The following is a 21,980-nucleotide window of genomic DNA, read 5'->3' on the forward strand; positions in this document are numbered from 1 at the left end:
TGTTATTGGTATGAATGAATGAGGTAGTTACTTTTTGGTAAATGAAAAATGTATATGTGTGGACACAGACACAGTTGTGGATGAAATACTGAAGGTGATTACTTTAGAAAACACGGGCCTGTAGAGAGTAATGTGATCAATATAATAACAGGATGTTGGCAGGATTTTGTGACTGCAAGACCAGTCAGATAGAAGTGAGAATACACACTAAAGACGGCCCAATTAGTCATCTTTTATTTGGAGTCAAAAGTGTCTGATTCATACAAACTTCAAGGACTCAGTGATGATCTAATGGTACTTGGCAGGCACATTAGCAATAGTATAAATGCTAAATCAAAACTCTCACAGTGCACCTCAGGAAACAGCACGCTACTTGAATATGATTTTAATACCATAAATGCCCATGGCTGAGAGAACTAATTATTTATACTATTTCCGTATCCCCTGTCATCTCAGCCCTAACAGGCCTTCTTCACATCTGACAGTTTGATCTGTCACTAATCACATTAATTACAGATCCATTCCATTCAGGTGTCCCACTAAACCATGTAAGCATGTACAGAACCAGAGTCTGGGAACCTGGAAGGTGGCACAGCTAAATGGAAGGTGGCTATAATTCACATTATTAATTACACCTGTGTGGTTCCTGCACAACATGTCAAACGGCTGCTGTGAAAATCACTTATGCTCCACTTGACTCATTTCTCTGTTTGCTTTTGGCTGCTGCCTTTTTCTGAACATTTTACTGGAAAGGAAACAACTTCACTGTGTAAAACAAAACATGGCATGTTACAAACATTAACATTCAGTTTGGTTAAAAAGCAGATCGGGACTGCAGGAAAAACCCCATTAATCTGATGGCAAACTCCATCAAAGCACATACCGTGTCCCGTTCTAATGACCTAACATCCACTGTCCAAAAACACATCAATACAAATGTCAAACATCAAAACTCATTTTTTCTCATTATTATGGATTACTGTATTTTTTAAGTTACTGTATATACACCAAGATACATATATCACAGGGCCCAATTTGCTGTTTTCAGAAATATGTACTGTACATAGAAAATTTTTCTGAGGCACTAGTAAGCTTTCATAAATTTTAGATATGGAACTGGACAAACGTTTTTCTCACAAATGGTGGCTGAATGTGTCTTCACACAGGGTTTCACTGTCAGGTAAAATATATTGCTCAGTCTGTGGGGTGTTTTTTCAACATAATTATGGCATACATATACATAAGGCCTGCCTCTGGCTTAATTTAGTGCTGCTAAAATGACAAAATGATGAAGCAGGACAATGCATCTGGTCTTCTGTGACTGCAACAAAAATATCTTAAGACAAAGGACTCAGTGTTTAAGATCACTAAATTTACACAATTCTCAATTAATGTTCTAGACTTATAATCAAGACAAAGAATTTGAATAGAGCCATGAAGTTTGAATGTCAGTATCATGTTTAGTGGAAGTTAATTTGTATTAGGGATGACTCATTTAAAACATACAAATACATGAATGTAAAGAAATTAATCATGAGTACATATACACATCAGTTCGATCTATACTTCTATTGTCATTGAAGCTTCAAGAAAACATGTGGTTCCTCTGTTGAAAGGCCTGCCTCTGTCTCTCATACATGCTGACGTACGATCGAAGAAGGTCCTCCATTGCATAAGCCTGAAAAAGGAAGAAATGGGTGCGTTTGTTAAAAATCACAGATCATCAACAGCATATCGAATTAAATCTAAAGCTGGCCCCTCACCTGCGAGGTTTCACAGACGAAGTCGACTCCCCTCACCAGGGTGCCGATGGTCATCTGGAAGACGTTGCCTTTGCTGTAGGACTCTCTGATCCGGCTGAACGGGTGCATGACCAGCAGCTCCTAAAAGATTGACATCAAGATTAAGTTTCACTAAGATGTAATGATTTGTTACCAATAAATAAATAAATAATGTAATGAGATGAAACATGACAGACTAGAGTCAAACAAACAATTTACTTCCACATGACAAGGCTGATTATATCTTGACACTAATAAGGAAACAAATATACATACTTTGTCCTTTGGGTCTATTAAGCTGACACCTTGCTTGCTGATGGCAATCAAAACTGGATTTGGGTAGCTAGGTTCACACGTTTGCTGTAAATGAAATCACAGATAATATGACAAAACAGTTTCCTCAAGTTGTTGTCTGCCATCTTTGCTTTCATTTCATCCTGATAACTCACTTTAGCTTCGTAGAAGGCACAGCCGAAGGTTGGCCAACTTGAAATGGCTCTCAGGAAAGCAGTTTTGGCCTCCTGCACCGTGATGCCACTCTGCTTGTTGTAGGAGGAGATGATGTGCTGCAAGTGGAAGAAAAATACCCAGTGAACATGCCTTACACTGGAAACAGGTAAAAGCTAGCTCTCCTTCCTGGTCCCATTCCCAAATATCCATTTTCTTCCTTTACCTTCTTCCAGTCTTCAGTTGACATGATTTTTATCTGGTCAGCAGGAACCAGATCCCTCAGCATTTTGGGGATCATGACAAACTGCGACCTGTCTGAATCTACTTTGCATCTGAACAGCAGCCCTCCCAGGTTGATCATGTCCTCTTTGGTGCAATTGTGGTATCCCCGCAGGTACTTAGACAGCTCCTACATGGAGGCAGAACAGAGGACATGCATCATGACGACTCTGCATGAAAATGAGTAAAAAGCCATCAGCACGATGAAGAGTGTTTGGTTGTAGGTTGGATACTGTACCTGTGGGAAATGGAAGGTGAGGTCTGCGACCTGGTCTTTCCCCGGGTTCACATTGAACCAGAGCTTCCTCCTAAAGATCACCAGGTAGGCCTGGTTGACTGGGAAACAAAACCTAAATTATAAAATATGAAGGTGCGCTAACATAAAAACTGAAGGTGTTAGTACGAGGCATTACCTTCTTTCACTCTTTTTGCTTTCTTAGGGGTGATTGAAGTCTGCCTTAAACTGTCAAAGAAGTATTTGTGCTCATCCAAGCTCATGGTCTATGGGGGGGGAGGAAAAAAAAAAAAAAAAAAAAACTGACATGTTTTGCTTTGTATATCCCAATCAGTATTTGTGAAGAAGATTTTAAATTTACTGGAGACAAATGTCCACTTAAGCAACACAGAAATCAGTGTATCTTCATCTTTTCTGTCACATCATAATTAAACTAATGGCATCAAAATAGGAATTTGAGGAATAAGAGTATCAACCAGGCCCCACCTTGTCTGCTGTTTTCAAGTAGAGGCCATATCCCTCTGCTGAGCTGAGTTTGAGCTGAGAGGCAACACTCCAGCACAGGTCTTTGATTGTGGTTGTCGATGTTACCTCATATATCTGCACAACAGCAAAGACAGTAAGAAATCAAAACATAAGGTCTAATGATATCCAACTTAAAGGGATAGTTTGACATTTTAAGAAAAGTACTTATTCATTGTTATCACTAATCTAAGAGTGATATTAATCTTATGATAGAAGAATCTACCGAAAGAGCCAAAAAAAAAAAAAAAAAAAAAAACAACAAACAACCCCAAACAATACAAAGTGAGAAACAGCTAAGTGTAGTTTCAACTTCCTTCCATTAGTGGACAGAAAGACATAATACCAGTTAATATCAATGTCACAAGCAATTGTCCAAGAGCTAAAACAGCTCTGAGAGTCTGTAGACTAATGTTTTCTTAGTGTTAAGAGGAGAGTGTTGTGCCTTACATCACTCTTGTCATTTGGGAAATGGACTTTATGGAAGATCATGGTGCTGTTCTGTTGGATGGCATCCACTTCTACCAGATGGGGAGGAAGCTTCCTGGGCTCCTTCCTGAGGGTACAAAGTACTCAGATAAATTAAATTCACATACACACCCTGAAATATTATACATATCTCAAATAAAGCTTTTCAGATTGAATAACTTGAAATGGACTTGCTAAAATTTCAGGTAAAAGAATTCAGATAGTTTTCAAAGAAAAATATTTCAGAGCTATAAATTGAGTAGCATTTAAATTTCAACATGAACTATTCAGCAATTTAATTTCACAATTAGGTCTTGAGTTGCTGCTGAGATTCAAATGGGAAATTATTTTATTCCAGTTTTATTCCCTTAACCAACTTTGAGGTTGGAGAAATTGTGTTACACCACTCCGTCTGACTGCATCACACAGAATATTTTAACCAACAATTTTAGACTTGAAGTGTCATTACTCAAGAGAAGTACTATTCAACCTGTGAAAAAAGCTGTATAAAATCTTTGTAGGTTTGAAACTTTAACTGATGATGTCTAATGAAGGATGCTACTGCATTATGGGGGTCGCTGCAGAATTATCAGTTACATTTAAGACTTATTAAGACCTTTGTAATACCACATCAAATAAAAGTTAATACCTGTTTTCACAGGTATTAAAAGTTATATAATAATTCCTAATTATTTTATTAAATGAATGCATGATTCTAGATATGCGTCATAACAGAAAGATGGGTGAACCAATGAAAGATAATCAACTAATAAACCATTAAACAGTTCATTTTAAGTTTCTATAATGCACAGTTGCCCCATTAAGAGCTGCACTGTCACTACAATCAGTTTCTATGTCCAGCCTCACTTGCACATCTCCTGCAGCCTCTGCAGGCAGACAGCAGACAGAGGGTCTCTGGGCCGTGACTCCAGGAAGCGCTGAGTGTGTGCCATCAAATTCTGACTGGGTGGGAACAAGCCTGAACACAGCCACATCAGCTGCCACCCACGCTCCATGCTCAACCTGAGAGTGAAGGGGGGGGGGGGGGGGGGGGGGGCAAGAGGAAAGGGGAAAAAATGCACAGAAGATTGTTGATGTTGGCCTTTGATTTTTCTTTAAATTCTTGAAAATGCAACAGTAAACACTGAGGCAGCACCTGTTGTTGTTGGTGGTCATCTGTCTCATAATCTGGCAGTAGATCTCATCCTGCAGGGCTTCATGCTGGGTGGCTGGACCAAAGATCTGGTCAGTCAGCTCTATGGGGCTGCGAACATGTTTGATGGGGTAGTCGCCCATGTACTTCAGGATAGGTAGCATGCTAGGTCAAGGACTCACACAAACTATGTTAACACTAGATTAGGGTCCTTTATTATTTCATTCAGATGATCCCTTTTTTGATTGTACAGATTACAGACAAATTAGTGAATATTGTTGTAACAGATGTAAATTTGTGAAATAAGGGTAACAGAATACACACTGTCCAATTCCCTGTACATAAACCTGTGGTTATATTTAAAGTATTAAAGTATCCAAAAATGCAGGGAATAAGTGTGAACCAAACCAAAAACACCAAAACTTCCCCATCTAAAACAGGAAAGCCTTTTTTTTTCCATCCCCCAAAGGATATCAGTGAAGGCGTTGCAGGCCAGGTAGCTGAGATCAGAGTTGCGGACCAGATTCTTCATCAGCGGCTGCTTGAGCGGTTCTTTGGAACAAGCCCACAGCTTTTCCCTTTTGACCCCTTTGGATGCAGCATGTCGACCCACATCTTTACCTGCAGGTCTGTGACAGGCGGGAACCACAGTGTGAGCAGAGTAGTGAAATTAGTTGTTTAGTTTCGCTCTTATTATATTTAAAACAATCTGGCAGTCATTAAGTAAGTTACTCATAGAATATTATTACCTGAAGTTTTCAAGTGCAAACTCTTTTAACGAGACGGGGGCCACTGTTTCGTCTCTCTGTGGGGCGCTTTGTGCGGCTGAAGTTTTCCTCTGGCCCGGACTGAGCAGTTCCTGAAAGGTCAGAGGCATTTCATCAGTTTACACCACGTTAGAGGCTCATATGAATACATACAAATAAATCCACTGCTGATCCTACATCTGCATTAGGCAGTATTTATACATGGTGCGAATATGAACCACACAACTTAACCTGCTTCTAAAATCTAATATATATTGTGTACTTATTTCACCTGCTCATATTTACAGTATGTACCAAACATTCTTCACATTCACTCTATTCTGTTTGTATAGTTTTTATGATCTTACTACAAAACATTTTTTATATCATCTTCTATAACACATGGTATTGTGGGATATGAGGGTAACTCTACCAGCATTTCTTCAGTAGGCCTAGTGAGAGTCGGCAGAAACTGCACTACATCCCTATTGACTGCACCGCTGCTACTGGTCCGCTGGTTCGTTGCTTGGATCCAGCTCTCACTGGGGGAATATTCTTCATCTTTATCTATCAGCAGCAGGTCACCTCGCTTACAAACCAGGAACATGGGGTCATCTGTAGGAGGAGAGGGCCGGAGAGTTTCAGTGCATGTTTATGGGAATACGTTTTTGTTTTTCTTTTTTTCTTTGTGCTCAGGTATAACTATATACAGAAGATGCATTTTTAAACATGTTTTCTAATGTGCATGTGTGCGTATGAGTTTACTATACTGCACATGCTGTAAAGTTGTACCTGTTTTACTGGTATCCTGCTGAGCCACTGCATACACTGAGTGCTGTCTCAGACCTTCCAGGGTATTCTCTATGAGTGCAGCCATGTCCATAGACTCCACACACCTCAGGACAAAGTCCCCTCGGACTGTGACCAAAGTCACTGAGTGGGTACTGAAATGGTTGTCACTAGACAGATTTTAAAAATAGTAGAGTCTTATTTCTGTGATTTAAAAAAAAAATTTAAAAAATGTAAAAAAAGCAACCCATACCTCACATGGTGGACTTCCTTAACTTCTAGGTAAGGAAGCTCAAGGAGTCTCTTTTCTCTTCCATCCATGAAGAAGATGCCGCTCCAGTTTACAGCCACAACAAACCTGCTTTTGGGCAAAGGAGGTCCTGGGGACAGATATGGGAATACCAATGTTTCAGGAGCAGAGTTGTAAGTGGTGTGCCATTTCTCATAGTGTAATATTCATCTGCACTAAGCGCAGCTGCGCTAGGAATAAGGTTTTTTTTAGCCTCTTACAACTTAAAAAAAGAAAATATTTATAAACAATAATTCCAAAGCATTTTAGATCATACAGAGACAAAGAAATACGGAATTATATCAAGACATCCATGGGTATTGAGGAAATTTTATTTTGCATTTTAAAATACTGCATGTAAAAGCTGTATGTTGACTAACCTGACATCATTATTACTTCATAAAACTTGGAGAAGTAGAGCGGCCATTTCTGTCGGGCACTGTCGACCAGTTCCCCTTTAACACTTTCTGTGCTCCGCTTCCCGTTGACATAAGGACCCTGTATTGAAACCAACAAGTAAGATTTATCTTGAGGTGCGTCACCTTTATTGTGCTCATATGATACAGACATTTAAAAATAAATAAATAAAAATGTTTCAGGCTCTAGCCAAGTTTCTAAAATATATACAGCACCTCCTTTTGTCCCCTTTGTTTGTGTGCATGGCGCTGTACCTGCAGATGTGCTGCGCTGATGAGTTGGATCCATTTTGTCATAGACTTGTTCTCAATAAGTGGGGTGGCGATGCACTCCTCAACCACCTTCTTGATGTTCTCTTGGTTGTATGCAGAGCCAAACTGGACGTAATAGTGCTTTGCTGCCAGCTGAACATATTCATCCTCCTGAGAGATGAAACACATGTTAATTGGACACAGTTCACAGAGATTGGTTTAGCGTTTTTGTTGCTAGACATTGATATTTAACATGAAAACAGAAAAGGTGCTGCCAAAAATACTGATATTTACTACATGGAAGTTATAGTGGATCCCAACTCTGGCCTCTTTATGATTCAAGTACTGCTGGTATTTATGGTTGCTGTCTAATGAGCTATATGTAAACCTTAGGAACAGTAGGAAACAAAAGTTATAACAAGTGACTCTTGTTTGCAGTTTTTCTTCAAGCCTGTGTTGCCATTTTTTGCCACATGGGGGCAGCAGAAACAAGCTGTAAAAACACCACTCCCATATTATCACACAGTTTGCTAACATGGTGATAATATGGGAGTGATGTGTAGATAAGGAGCAACGTTAGCATTCATTTGGAGTTATGTTAATCTAATATTCACTCCACTTTGAGTTCCATTTTGATCTTGCACCAACTCTTAATATAAAAATATAGATTAAAGCAGCCTTAAGTTTCAAAATGCAAACAAAACTGATTACTCATGAGCCACTACTCAGGTTGACCATGCCAAGTTAATTCAGGCCACTAAAAGGAACAATTGCATTGGATTTAATATCCTTTTCCTGATTGGCCTTTTAAAGCGCTGCTACTGCACCGTATAAAAAGGTTGGTGAAACAGTACAGCGGTGCCAGTTTTGTGCATTAGGATTAAAGTTATGATGAGCGTATGGCATAGTTATAAGTAAACTCTTTCACAGCCAAGCCTCACCTTCTCACTGGTGTACTCTCCTGACTTGATCCCCTTGATGACCTGCCTGTAGATTAGATCTGTGCTGATTGGGTCCACTGAGCAGTCATGCCAGGGCGTGAACAGTTCCTTGCGGATGGAAAGTGTCCAGGGGGTGTCCTTCTCCTCTTTGCCCTGCCTCTTCATCTCTTGCTCACACTGAGACACCGCATCCAACACATGCTTCCCACAGCTGCCCAAAGACCACATCTGGAGATGAAAGGTCAATGAAGTTTTAATGTGTGTGGTTTTCTATAATTTTTGAACTAGAATTTAGCACCAGGTTCTGGATTTTTTTTTTTCTTTTTTTAAAATTGTGTGAGTAAAGCTGACCTTATCATAAAGGCTGATGTATAGGGAGAATCCATAGGTGTCTTTGAGATTAGTCTTATCAGCCACAGCTTGACAGACTTCAGCAGATGTGGAGGCTGATTCCAGATGTACACTGATGGTACGGTCGTCCATTAGAGTCACAGACACATCTATGGGCTCCTGGGACTTGGCAGCCTGTCAGTGGAGGAGAGGAAGATGAGACTGGATTGAAATCAAGATGACAATCCAATATTATAGAACTTCATCGCTGACTGAAGACAGCGATTCTGCTTATTTGTCACAACAGTTGCAAATCAGACTTGTAATGATCACAGAATATCCAACAACAAACCTGGACAAGGAATTACTGTCAGTGTCAGGCTACAGACAATAATGTCACCATAAAAACGGAACAGTAATGGAATTCAGCATTTTTACCTCCAGCTCTATCCAACAGGGCAACTCTTTTCTTTCTCCATTGGCTACTATACGACGCAGGCGCTCAGCACAATACACGCCATAACCTCTTGGGTCTCTGCGGACGAAACTCTCCAAATACTGTGAAGCAGAATAGAAAAGAACAGGGCAAACGTGATGATATGGACATGGAGAAAAGCCCCATTTCATCAAGCAGGAAAGGTAATTAACAAGTGGAATTAAAATTAGTGTGGACCCCTATGAACAATTTCAAATTCATAAAAAAAAAGCAAATCAAACAAAGAAATAAAATGGAGAGAAATAAAGTGAAATACAAAACACCCATTTAGCCACTATACAGGATAGGTGTGTGTAACCAAAGAACAAAGAAACTGACATCAATAATTGAATAGTAGCAGTTAACAGTATTATAAGTGCTGGGAGGCAGAAATTTATATTGATGCACAAATAAAGTATTCTGGATATTTGCAGTATAAGTACAACCAGAGCCTTGTTTGAAGGAACCTTTAAACCTAAATAGTTTCAGTTTTTATCCTGAAATTCATGGTTCTTTATAATCTCACTCTTATCTGATGTTTACCTACATTTTACAATGTTAATCTTGTGTTTTTGATCTTATATAATTTTACTACACTGACCATATAAAATCACCTGGTGGGTGTGACCTACTGGGTGAAGTACCAGGGTTTATCATCATCCTTTCCTTGATTATTTCCAGTAAAAGCACAGGCAACCCCTGACAGTGACCCATTGACGTTTGAGTTACTAGAAGAACTAACCTTTGAAAAAACGTCATTTTCTCCAAATTTCACCACACAGCCAACAGGAAAACCAGGTTGGTTGTAATGGAAATTCTATTGATTTGATCGACAAACTGTTGCGTTACTGAATGACTTGCTGCAGACTGACCTTCATGAACAGGTCTGTCGGAGGGAAGATCCCAAGACAGATGGAGAGAAGGGTCCAGCCTTGCATACGGCTCTTCTTGTTCTTGTTGTTCACCAGTTGCTTACAGATCTGGCAGTAAATCTCATCCCTGCACAGGTAGAGGAACATGAAAGAAAGGCAAAACATGGCAAATAAGAGATACAGTATGAGAAATGAGGGCAAAAAGATTTACAATGTGTTTAAAATGTAGTTGGATATATTTACAGACAAATTAAACACACACATATTCGATTAGACAATATATTAGACACATATCGGAATGATATAATGTAAATATATTAAAGCTACAATTAAAATATTATCCATACGCAGTTTACATTTTCCACCCCAGCTTAGATTTTTCCCAGTGTTCCCCTAATACAAATGTATGGTTAGTAAAACATATCTCCACTGTAAACACACATTAATATCTGTGCACCAGTTTTACCGTATATCACGTCTCGATAGACCGTATCCAATGATAATGTGCAGTTTTTCCAGGGATGAAAGAGGCCGATCCAGCATCGGACCTTCTCCAATCAAAACGTCCTCGTCTTCTGCCATGTTCTCTGGCTGGTTAAGACGACAACAATAACAACAACAATTAGCACATGACACACATGACACATACACACACTAATAATATGTAATAAATATTGTAGTGATGTGACCGACCTCCTCAGGAATAGCCGAGGCTCTTCTGTTTCCCCCTCCATGCTTTTTCTTGTTCTTCCTCAGTATTTTCTATTCAGAGAGGGCACGATAATTAGAGGGGAGATCGATGACTCATGTTTTACTTTCAGGCTGATCTGAAGCCGTTTCCAGTAACACTTAATCAGTATATTTGGTTTGCCACTATAGAACTTGCTGTGCACAGGTAGCTTTTAACAGTTGATTATAATAGTAATTATAGTGATTATAACACTATTCTAAATGGTTTCTACCTAGGTAAGGTGTAAACATGTTTCATTCCTATCATTATTTTCCTTAGAGTCGTATCTAATGGTTCAGATGCTATATCAGAGGCTTTTCCACTAACCTGACATCATTACACTTTTTTTTTTTTTTTTTTCATGAAAATAGCGAAACAATGCACTGTCACTGTCAAAAGAATGGCTTTCTGCAGTTTTGCTACAGATTTTCCTGGTATCAGAGTCAGACATCTAAACTCATAATGTAAAGAATGAGTACAGACTCATTACTTAAAATGGCATTTTCCATTAATCCTGTGTGGCAGTGAAATGTAGTGTTACTCTAATATTCTGACTGCTTTACCTGGTCAAGTCCCACTAGGTTGCTCAGTCTCCTTCCCTGCCTGTGAGGCAGATGATGTGAGATGGTGCTGGATGCTTGAGATGTTACATCCACAGGTTTTGGTTCTGGTATGTCCTCCATGAACCGCAGAATAATCCACCATACAGTCAGACATGCCTGGTGGAGAAAGAGAGGAAAAGAAACTGAGCGTGAGATAGAAATGTCTGGATTTGACAGTAAGAAGAAAGCTGTCTGTCTTTAACCTCTGGCCTCTTACCAGTGCATCACCCTCATCATCATGAGGCAGTAGGGGCTGCCTGAGTCTATGGGTGATGTGTGTGTGAGTAGAGCTGCCCTGGAAGTGAAGGATGCTGAAGTTGTAGAATGAACCTGAGGACTCAAAGGAGTGTCCCTCTGCTGGCTCTGGCGTGTCCTGCCTCTTCTTGACAGTCAAAATGGAGATCAGAGGTTCGTTCAGTAAATTAAAAATGTAAGATAAGAGGTAGAACATTTTTTTTAATGCCAATTTATCAGCCAACCTCAACTTCGTCTGACTCTACTGCTTTTTGTTCCACCACTTCCACAGCAGGTGCAGGCTGGAGATCATATGAGTCCTCCTCTGAATCCTCCACAGTGACGGGCTCCGGCTCCTCATCACTTTGCTGAAGCTCTTCCAGTCCCCGCTGAAGCACCAGGGCTATTTGCTCCAGGTTCTCTTTTTCCAGGCGTAAAGCTACGGCCTGTGATGTATTTATATTCAGATTCAGAATACAACACCCTACACTTTTTCTCCTTGACATTCATTATTTCATAGTATTTCTAGTTTCAAGACTTTCATCACTTACATCTTTCTTCATCTTCTCAGCTTCTTTCCTGGCCAGGAATCCTCTGGTGTAAGCCTGCAGCAGCATGATAGCCTCTCTCTTCCGCTTCCAGCCCTTCCTCATCTGGTAGCATCGTACCTACAATTTATCAGCATTCACTAATTATTTTATCCTTAATGCTTTTGTCATGCAAATTGACCTTTTTGCTTTTCCATAATTAAAAGGTAGAACAGGTGTAAAAGAAATTTAACATGAAAGTGCTACTAAAACTGATTTCCATTTAAAAAAAAAGCTAAAAAAAATTTTGTTCAGTGCATTTGAAACACATTAACATCTAAAATGAATTCCCCATGCATTGTAATAAATTTAATTTAAACACTTAAGTTAAAGCATATGGAGCAGAAAATTGTCATTTAAAAAAAAGGTAAAAAAATATTAAACATCTAAAAAACATTCCCAATACACTGTAATCATTGTAAAATCTATTAAACATATGATACAATATCTACATTAACTTTTAACCTGGGATATCTAAAAATGAACAGACACATTATGTTAATTCTATATGTTAAACTACAGTGTCTGGAGTACATGCCTGTGTCTGTATGGTGAGTGCTGCTGCTCGCTGTCTTTGGTACTGTAACTGGAGTTTTCGACTGCGGATCTTTGATGCCAGCCGTTCGTAGCCATGCTTGATCTGGTTGGAGCAAGAGAGGAAACAAAGGATAAAGTCGTGGGACCTGAGATAAGTCTCTTGTTATATAATTCAGGTTCATGCTCTTCACATTCTATAAAATGTTATTTAGCATCAGACCTTTCTTCTTTCTTTCCGTTCTCTGTAAGCTCTCCAGTGCTTCTGCAACACCACAGCTGCCTGTCGCTTCTTCAGGAAAGACTTTCTGGAAAAGAGATAAAGCAAAGTCTTTGAAGAATAAATAGATTAAAACCACTCAGTTCAAAGTAATACAAAACCCTGCTGTTATAGGTTGAGATAATGTAAACAAAGATAATACATTGCACCCATGGCCTCTTTAAATTGTCAGTCCATGATCTGTCTCATTTCCCCTTAATGCCACTCAGAAACAGCACCTGTCTTTGAGACCCAGCATGACCCTCTGGATCACCACAGCTATCCTGCTGAGTTCTTGCTCCCTCAGTCGTTCCAGGGCCGTGTCGTGGGCATCCTGAAGTAAAATTAAAAGAAACAAATGAGCATTTTTTTTTATTTGTCCAGGAAATCCTGGCAATCAAAAGCCATAATGTTCCAGGATTAAGTCACCTAAGCAACTAAATCATAGTCAACTACAGCACAGAGCACAAACCATGAAAGATGCTAGATGCTGTTCTAGTTCATATTACTGATACTTCTTCACCAGTGCCAGCTAGAAATGTTTACTGTTAATCTGCAGTCAATTCTGCTGCATCATAACATCTTGAGAAGTTTGAATTATAAGTTTTCTGCACCTTCAGGAAAATCTTGGTCCTGCCTACTTTCCACTTGTCCTTCCCTTTAATCACTGTCTTGCAGATGGCTTCGCAACAGGCAGCAGCTGTCTCCTGGAGAGACAGTAAAGTATTTATGTGGAGTGCTGAAGAGAGTCTAATGGCAGCCCAAATTCCTCCAGGGGAAAGACAGAGAGAAGTTGTTTATCCATCTGGCCATCATAGTACCATCTATTGTAGCAATAACATTCCAAGTTTCACAACTATGACAGGGATTTTATGAAACCAGCAGTTAACAATGTCAGCTATAGTCATCAACGGTAAAGCATCATGACTAACAGTTTTGGGGTCACAGACAGTCGTCTTCAGGAGCACCCTGTATCGCTTCAGGAATTCCTCAAAGGTGTGGCGAATTGGGTATCCCAGATTTCGGATGTGGATGGTGTCCATCATGCCGGAGTATCTCAGCTGACGCATACACAGCTCTCTGTCAAACATCTGGAGGAGAGCAGATTAAAGTGGATGTGAATATTCAGTCTGTGTGGAGCATTCATTAGGCATAAGGTTTAGCTTTATCTGAGCAGCATGCTAACCTAACAATGTTAACATGCTGATGTTTAGCTGGCACAATGTTTACCATGTTCACCCACTTAGTTTAGCTTGTTAGCATGCTAACATTTGATAATTAGCACTGAATTGTAGAATTGAGACTGAAATGTCATTAGTTGCAAATTACGAAATGCAAATTAGTACAATTCGTCCTGAGGGGAACATGAATGCATGTCCCAAAACTTGTGACAATCTAATAGTTGCCAAGACATGTTATTGAAAACCACAATCAATATAAATCAAGTGGTAGCAATAGAGGAAAAGCCAGTGGATCATCCTCTAGGAACTATGACTATCTCTTCAGTCAGGACCATCACAGAGCCACACTGCTAGCATGGCTTAAAAAATAAAAAATAAAAAAAAACACAGCAACAACAGTGAAGGAAGATAAATCGTAACTTTAAAGCGTGAGGAAAGCCTCCCAGTTATTGCCTCAACACTGTACTTTACACAGCACATTAGGTTATATTTTCCAGGAAATTTGCTCAATTAGTTTATGACACAAACCAGGAGGAGGTCATTGTTTATCCAGTGCAAAGGCAGATGGTGGAAGGCTGACTGGAAATTCACTTTACTGTCCTCTAACAGACGGACACGGGGAAGGTTTAACCACAGCAACACTTCTGCATGAGATGGAGTTCCTCTCATCTTCTTTGTTTATGGTATATAATTGCTCTGTGATACAGTTGTTTAAACTACTGCTGTAGTCGCTCATGTGATTCACCTCAGACTGCTTGTCATTGTTGGGTTTGAAACAGCGGATGAAGAAAGGCTGGCAGGCGGACAGAGCCTTCATGAGGGAGTCCAGAGACTGACGGAACTGACCGCTCAGCGTTGGCACTTGTTTACGTTTGTCATTCTGGACCTGCACAGATGACAGAGAGGAGACAAAACCTCACCATGCACATTCAGCAACACAGTGACAACTCTGACACCAATGTCCTTAACAGTGCAAGTCCACTGTTTTCCAAAGGAGACTCCAAATAAAAGTCAGAAAATAAGTGTCAAAATCTACTGTAGAACTGCATCTTAAGATCTTGTTTTCTGTATGTGTATATATATATATATATATTTTAAAAAAAGGAAAAATCTGCAAATGAGGTGAGATCATTTTGCTGCAGCTGAAACGTAAAAGTACATATGTTTAATGGTATTTACATGATGTTTTACTTGAGAAAAGATACTGTATATGTAGCAGTATGAAACTAAATGACATGCTGATGACATTATACTTTCATACCCGTAGAGAGCTCCTGGGTGTCATGATGACCCTCATGTTTGTAACCTTCACCCCATTGGATGAAAGCTCAGACTCAAATATCTGATGAAGCAGCTTATTGGTTGACATTTCAACCATCTTGATTATGTCATAACTGACAGCATCTCTGTTCTTTTCCAGGAACCCTAAACAAAAATAAATAAATTACTCAGTACCTCACAGCAGAACATTTAGTCTTTAGCTGGACTAATTGTAATTTGTTTGTGTACCTTTGGAGTCATAGTAAACGAGGCCTGCAAAGTGCTGAATCCCAAAGTTTGTGTCATATTCGCTCTTTGAGGCGATGTAGGTCTTGTTCCCACTGTGCTGCTGGTTCATCTTGTTCAGCAGAGTGACGTCTGAGCCCTGTAATCCACCAAATATCAATTAAAAGATTTTACAGCAAAAGGATCAAATGACACTTATAAAGCCAAAACAGAAGGCCACCTTTGGAAAGTGGCTCTCCTCATCAATCAGGGCCAGGAGGTTACAGGATTTCCCAGCCAGAAGCTCCAGGATGTTCTGATTGTCACTGTACTTGATGTTATTCCACACAATGTCCTCTTTCAGGTACTCCTCCTGCTCCAGCTTGAAGATGTGACCCACAAAGAACTGTTGGAGCTTCTCATTGGCAAAATTAATGCACAGCTGCTCAAAACTGTAAGAATGACACAATGAGAGTTGTTCAGGTTTAAGCTGTAGAGTTGTGAAACACTTATTGTGAGGGATGAGGGGAAAAAAAAAAAAACATCTGTACCTGTTTGTGTCAAAGTTCTCAAAGCCAAAGATGTCAAGCAGGCCGATGGACAGGTAGGAAGACTTGGTGCTCTTGGTCAGCTTCTTATAAATGACACTGTTGATTTTCCCAACGATCCATATGAACAGCTTGTTGTAGATAGCCTGGGAGTTGAGACATAGATTACAATTTATTAAGTCGTCTGAGCACGAGCAAAAGATCAAACTAAACTGGGGAATTTTAAGTTAAGTTGTAACTGAATCACCTCATCCAATTGCACAAGGATACTTCCTTATACTGTACAACACAGCATCCAACATTTACAAGGCAATGTTCGTCCAGGGTCAGGATCCAATAAGGAAATACACAACATAATGATTTACCATCACTGGCTTGGAGTCATTACCTTGACAAAGGCGTCTCTACAGTCAGAGGCCTGTTCAGAGCTGAGGGGTTTGGTCACCCTCTCTCTGTTGGTCATAAAGGAGCGGTGGGTCAAATTCGTCGCCAGAGAAGATGCCTGCACCTGCAGAGAGTAGACACACAAAAAACCCACAAAAACACTCAGTGTTATTTAATGATCACAAACAAATGATCTCTTCAAAAAAAAAATTAAAAAATTAAAAAAAAAAAAATTAAAAAAAAAAATAAAAAATTAAAATATATAAATAATTCAAAATTCAAATATTAAATTAGACCAATAAAAAAAAGGATTTTTAATAGAGAAATGCTGGCTTTCTGAAAATTAGTTTCATGTATATGCACTCAGTACTTGGCTGGGGCTCCTTCTGCATGCTGCTGGAAAACAAAATCATCATCTCCATAAAGCTTGCCAGCAGAAGGAAGCATGAAGTGCTCTAACATTTCCTGGTAGACAGCTGCGTTCACTTTGGACTTGATAAAACACAGTGAACCAACACCAACAGATGATTTGTCTCCCCAAATCATCACTGACTGTGGAAACTTCACACTGGACTTCAAGCAACTTGAATTCTGTGCCTCTCCACTCTTGATGCACTGACTCCAGTCTCAGTCCACTCCTTGTGTAGCTCCCCAAGTTTTTATTTTTTAAATGGCCTTTGCTTGACAATCCTCTCAAGGCTGCGGTTATCCCCGTTGCTTGTGCACCTTCTCCTACCACATGCAGATTTGTCCAAACTGTTCCACAAAGGGCTGTGTGGCTGCAGGTCTTTGTTTCAACCAAGCAGCAGCACACCAGACTTCACTCATTTAATCAACTGATCTCAGTCTTCAGACAGTTGATTGTTCAAACTGTGTGCTCTTGATTGGTTGCAACAAACACCTGCAGCCACACGGCCCTTTGTGGAGCAGTGATGATTTAAAGGCTGAGGAAACATCTGCAGGTGTTTTGAGTTAATTAGCTGATTAGAGTGTGACACCTTGAGCATACAATATTGAACATTCTAATGAAGAGATACTGAGATACTGAATTTTGGGTTTTCTTGAGCTGTAAGCTGTAAGAATCAAGATTAAAACAAATAAAAGGTTTTAATATTTCACTTTAGGTGTAATGAATCTATAAAATACACAAGTTTCACTATTTAAAATTGAACTATTGAAATGAATGAACTTTTCCACAATATTCTGATTTACTGAGCTGCACCTGTAGATGAGGAGACCCACCTCCAACAGTGATGCTGCCATACTGAAATGTTCCGACTTGCTCACATCGCTGGTTTCCAGGTTATCTTGAGTGGTGGCTGATGGGAACACAAGATCAGATGTAAAATAATAAGTTTATTTTGTTACAAAAGTCATTTTGAAAAACAAGCTGTGCATATTCAGTGTATTTAGATGTGTGTGTGTGTGTGTGTGTGTATGTGTGTGTGTGTATGTGTGTGTGTGGGTGGGGCGGGGGGGGGGGGTGGGTACTGTACAATTTTGAGGTGCTTTATTTGAGATTTTCTGCTTTGAGACAGAGCATTATATTACTGGAAGTATCCATTAGAAGATGGTGAACTGTGGCCATAAAGCAATGAACATGGTCAACTACAACACTCAAAGAGGCTGTGGCATTCAAATCATGGCCCGAAGGGAGCCAAGAAAACATTTCCTAACCATCACTGCACCACCACCACCAGCCTGAACTGTTGACCCAAGGCAGGTTGGGTCCATGAATTCATGCTGTGGATGTCAAATTCTGACCCTACCATCTGCAGACACAGTAGAAATCCAGATCCATCAGACCAGGCTCCATTTTTCCAGTCTTCAGCAGTGCAGTGTTGGTGAGTCTGTGCCCACTGCAGCCTCACATTTCTGTTCTTGGCTAACACTGCACAGCTGCCACATGATTGCCTGATTGGGTAATTGCATGAATGAGCAGGTGCACATGTGTTCCTAATAAGTGCTCAGTGAGTGTACTTGTTCTCCACTACATCTACTTTTTCTACTGCTAGTTACACCAGCTGCAGCTCATTACTGTGTGTCTGCTTGCTTTCAGTATTCAATGATAAGCTAGGATTAGAGCATGGTTGTGTTATCATCTTGGATGTGTACTGTGAGAAATGTTTGTTCTCACTCTCTTGATCTTAAACAAATTAACGGATTAACTTGACTTTACTGAAATAAAACATATGTGCAAACTATACAAAATGCATATGCTCACCCTTGAAGCACACATTTCCCAGGTGTAGTATGGCTGCCAGCAGCTTGAGGATGTCCTGACACTGGCTCTCTGAGAAGGTCAGGATTTTCAAAGCAGAACGAATGCGGCTGTAGTCTTTGGCATCGTCCCTGCCTTCACACACGATGCAACCACCCTACCACGCACAAGAGGGAAGATTTACATGATTTACAGTATGTGGACAATATGTACTTTGTTTAATGTGACAAAATTAGCTGCAGACAGGTCCTATAATACCTTAGTAAGGAATCTGTATTCCTTAGCATCTCCAAGCCTCAGAGTTTTCTTCTCCTCTGCTGTGATTCCTGACAGCATGCAATAAAACATGTGGTAGTTTCGCTCCTCCAGTGCCTGAGGTTGTGATGGAAGAATTAATAAGCATTATTGTTACAAAAAGATAAATTAAAGGTGTTTGAAAGGGATCACTGTTCTATCAGGGGGGGTGAAAATGAACACAGAAAAATGAGCTGGTGACATGAATGCTCTGCTTTTTCTGTAGGCCAGTGAGAGCTTGCTGCCCCTGTTCACACTGATAGCACGTTTATGCAACAAGAACGAAAATAGATAGTGCACCAGGCTTTTATAAGTTTACAGTGTAGACTTTCCCTCTGGAGAGATAAGAACTAGATTTGTTTGGACAGAACTGCCTCACCTGATGGCAAACACGAGACTTCTCCAGAAGATACTGCTCCACGCGAGCACCCTCAATCACTCCGTCCTCATTGAAGAAGATCTCCAAATATTTCCCAAAGCGACTGGAGTTGTCGTTGCGGATTGTTTTTGCATTTCCAAAAGCTGAATTAAACAGAACAGAGAAGAGTGAACACATGACACAGATTATTTTTGGACATTTAAGAGCTTATTATGTGTTATGTATGTCATTGCTGGATTCTAAAATATAATAATTTATATGCGTGGCATAGGCTCCTTTCTAAATGTGTTTGGTTATGTTTTAATGCTCAGATGAATATACAATTTTACCTTCTAGTATTGGGTTGGACTCCAGGATTTGTTGTTCAATCCTCTGTTCAGAGAACTCCCCACTGACTGCCGCCAAGTACTGCAGGATCAGCTTAGTGCTCTCCGTCTTCCCTGCTCCTGACTCTCCACTGAGAAACCCAACAACATTTATTCTATTCAGGACTGTCTACAGTCAACATTTAAGAGGCCATCACGACCTTTTCAGTGAGTTATTTATCCTGACCTGATGATGCAGCACTGGTTCCTTTGATGGCGTGTCATGTTAAAGTAGCAGGCCTCAGCGATGGCAAAGATGTGCGGCGGGAGTTCCCCAAGCTTTCGACCATGGTACAACCTCACCTGCAGGTTGAACAGCAGAACACGCACGTCAAACACATCACTGCAATTTTTAATAAAGAGATTGAACGTGTGCTTCTGTGATATATGTTTAATTCAAGCACTTGGCTGTGCAAAGTCTCACCTGGTCATTTGAATAAATAGGAAAATCCTTATATGGGTTCACTGCAACCAGCACCGAGCCTGTGTAGGTCTACAAAGAAGACAGTTATGACCAATTCGTTAAAATAATTTCCATCTTACATAAGTTAGTCTCAGTGTTTTCAAATGGGCCATTTCACTCAAATCAGAGGATTGAACAACAAATCCTGGAGTCCAGCCCAATACTAGAAGGTAAAATTGTATATTCATCTAAGCATTAAAACATAACCAAATGTATTGCAGAGTGAAAGCGAAAAGAGGTCACTAGGTCCTGACTAAGTGAGGTGCCCAAACACTTGCACATGCCACAACTGCTGTGGCTTTAACATAAGAGTTAATGCCTTTGCATTGTGGACATGTGATAAGCTTTTTACATTTCAGGACTCAGACTAATTGACTAGAAGAATATTTTGTATTTTGCATTGTGTGTCTGTGTGTGTTACAGATGTGCCTTACGTAGATGATTCCTTGTTTGTGTCGGAGCAGCAGGTTTCGCAGGAGGCCAGCCTCGGTCATGTCCCCCAGTTTGATCATGTCATCCACACCCTCCACTGATGTAGGATGCATGACCCTGAGAGAGGCTTCCTGCTCCTGGGACAGAGTCTGCTCCTGGGAGAGGTGAAAGAAAGAAATGAAAATACACGTTTTACTTGTATCTCGGGCTGAAAATGTTTTTATGATGCTTGTTGTGAAACAGCACTTCACTCTGCTCTGTAACTAGCCAGCAAAGGGTATTTACATTTCCCTCATCGTCCACCAGTAACCGCTGACCCGATGGTGTTACTTTGACCCTGGCTCCGATGGGTACCCCGATGACAGAGTCCACCCACACCCACTCCCCCTAAAAAAAAAAAAAAAAACAGTAAATTTACTAAGAAATACACTAACATTTTTGTTGTCCTTTGAAATACAGAATTTTGATGGTAATACCTTTATCAGTTTACAATATTTCCGTGAATGAATGACTGTAGGAAATTGTGACACAAATGAGTTACGTAGCGCTTTCTGGTAAGCAATATTCTTATCAATAAAATCCATGCTTGTAACTCCGTGGTCAGTACTGAGGGACTTCACTTCAGCCTTACCTTTCTCAGCATCACTAATTCTCAGCTTTTTCTTCTGCCTAAACAAAGAAATTCATATGATCAGTCTCCAAAAATAGCAAGAGAAGGACAAATCACGTTCAGCTACACTTTTTGGTCACAAGCATTATTAACAACTTAGAATGAAGGTTTTCTCTTTGTAGTGTTCATTACAGAGCTCACTGTTCTCACTGCTCTGTGCCACTTTTGTATGTAAATCAGTGACAATTACAAAGCATTTAATGTAACACAGACAAAACAATTAAAAGCTCCACCTTACAATCCTTTTAACAGTGATCTTCATTAATCTTCCCACTTTTCTGACCTGCCGAAGAGCTGCCGTTTGTCTTGACGCCTTCTTGAGACTGTCTCAGTGTGAAAGAGAGAGCACAGTTCTCCTACGACTGACACACCGATTTTATGACACTTTGACTTTGAACCCACTGTGATATGAAGGAAGAGGAAGAGAAACAAATCACTTACACAAGGGTGAATATCTGTCTTGTCATACAGAGGGAGTCTTCCTGGCCACGTTGATCTGTTTGGACTTCTTCCATCCTAAAATTTAATCTTGTAGTATTACTGCCATAGCCTTTATCCGTGTGTACAGTAGCGGACTTTTGTCCTGATGGGGAAATCTTAAGAGGCAATCTGAT

General features: G+C 40.0%; 1 protein-coding gene across 1 annotated transcript; it reads right to left on the reverse strand.

The window, feature by feature from the left end:
- Window positions 1-373: 373 nt before the first annotated feature.
- LOC121193051 (unconventional myosin-VIIa-like) lies at window positions 374-21,339 on the reverse strand. Its single transcript, XM_041055169.1, has 49 exons — window positions 21,328-21,339; window positions 20,982-21,083; window positions 20,699-20,851; window positions 20,226-20,294; window positions 19,989-20,104; window positions 19,766-19,893; window positions 19,437-19,579; window positions 19,022-19,135; window positions 18,767-18,920; window positions 17,785-17,861; window positions 16,547-16,666; window positions 16,162-16,304; window positions 15,852-16,062; window positions 15,635-15,770; window positions 15,387-15,550; window positions 14,871-15,011; window positions 13,877-14,035; window positions 13,559-13,651; window positions 13,184-13,278; window positions 12,909-12,993; window positions 12,690-12,791; window positions 12,116-12,232; window positions 11,810-12,010; window positions 11,548-11,712; window positions 11,292-11,447; window positions 10,692-10,760; window positions 10,465-10,589; window positions 9,999-10,125; window positions 9,090-9,209; window positions 8,673-8,846; window positions 8,322-8,549; window positions 7,384-7,551; window positions 7,093-7,210; window positions 6,677-6,803; window positions 6,427-6,593; window positions 6,068-6,249; window positions 5,638-5,747; window positions 5,363-5,517; window positions 4,892-5,045; window positions 4,603-4,758; window positions 3,718-3,823; window positions 3,232-3,345; window positions 2,924-3,011; window positions 2,749-2,846; window positions 2,455-2,640; window positions 2,231-2,347; window positions 2,058-2,141; window positions 1,764-1,883; window positions 374-1,678 (listed from the first exon to the last, which is right to left on the reverse strand). Exons 1-49 carry the CDS (start codon window positions 21,337-21,339, stop codon window positions 1,586-1,588), a joined length of 6,342 nt encoding a protein of 2,113 aa, XP_040911103.1. The 3' UTR covers window positions 374-1,585.
- Window positions 21,340-21,980: the final 641 nt, after the last annotated feature.

The sequence above is a fragment of the Toxotes jaculatrix genome, chromosome 14 (genome assembly GCF_017976425.1).
Source record: "Toxotes jaculatrix isolate fToxJac2 chromosome 14, fToxJac2.pri, whole genome shotgun sequence".
Taxonomy (NCBI): Eukaryota; Metazoa; Chordata; class Actinopteri; family Toxotidae; genus Toxotes; species Toxotes jaculatrix.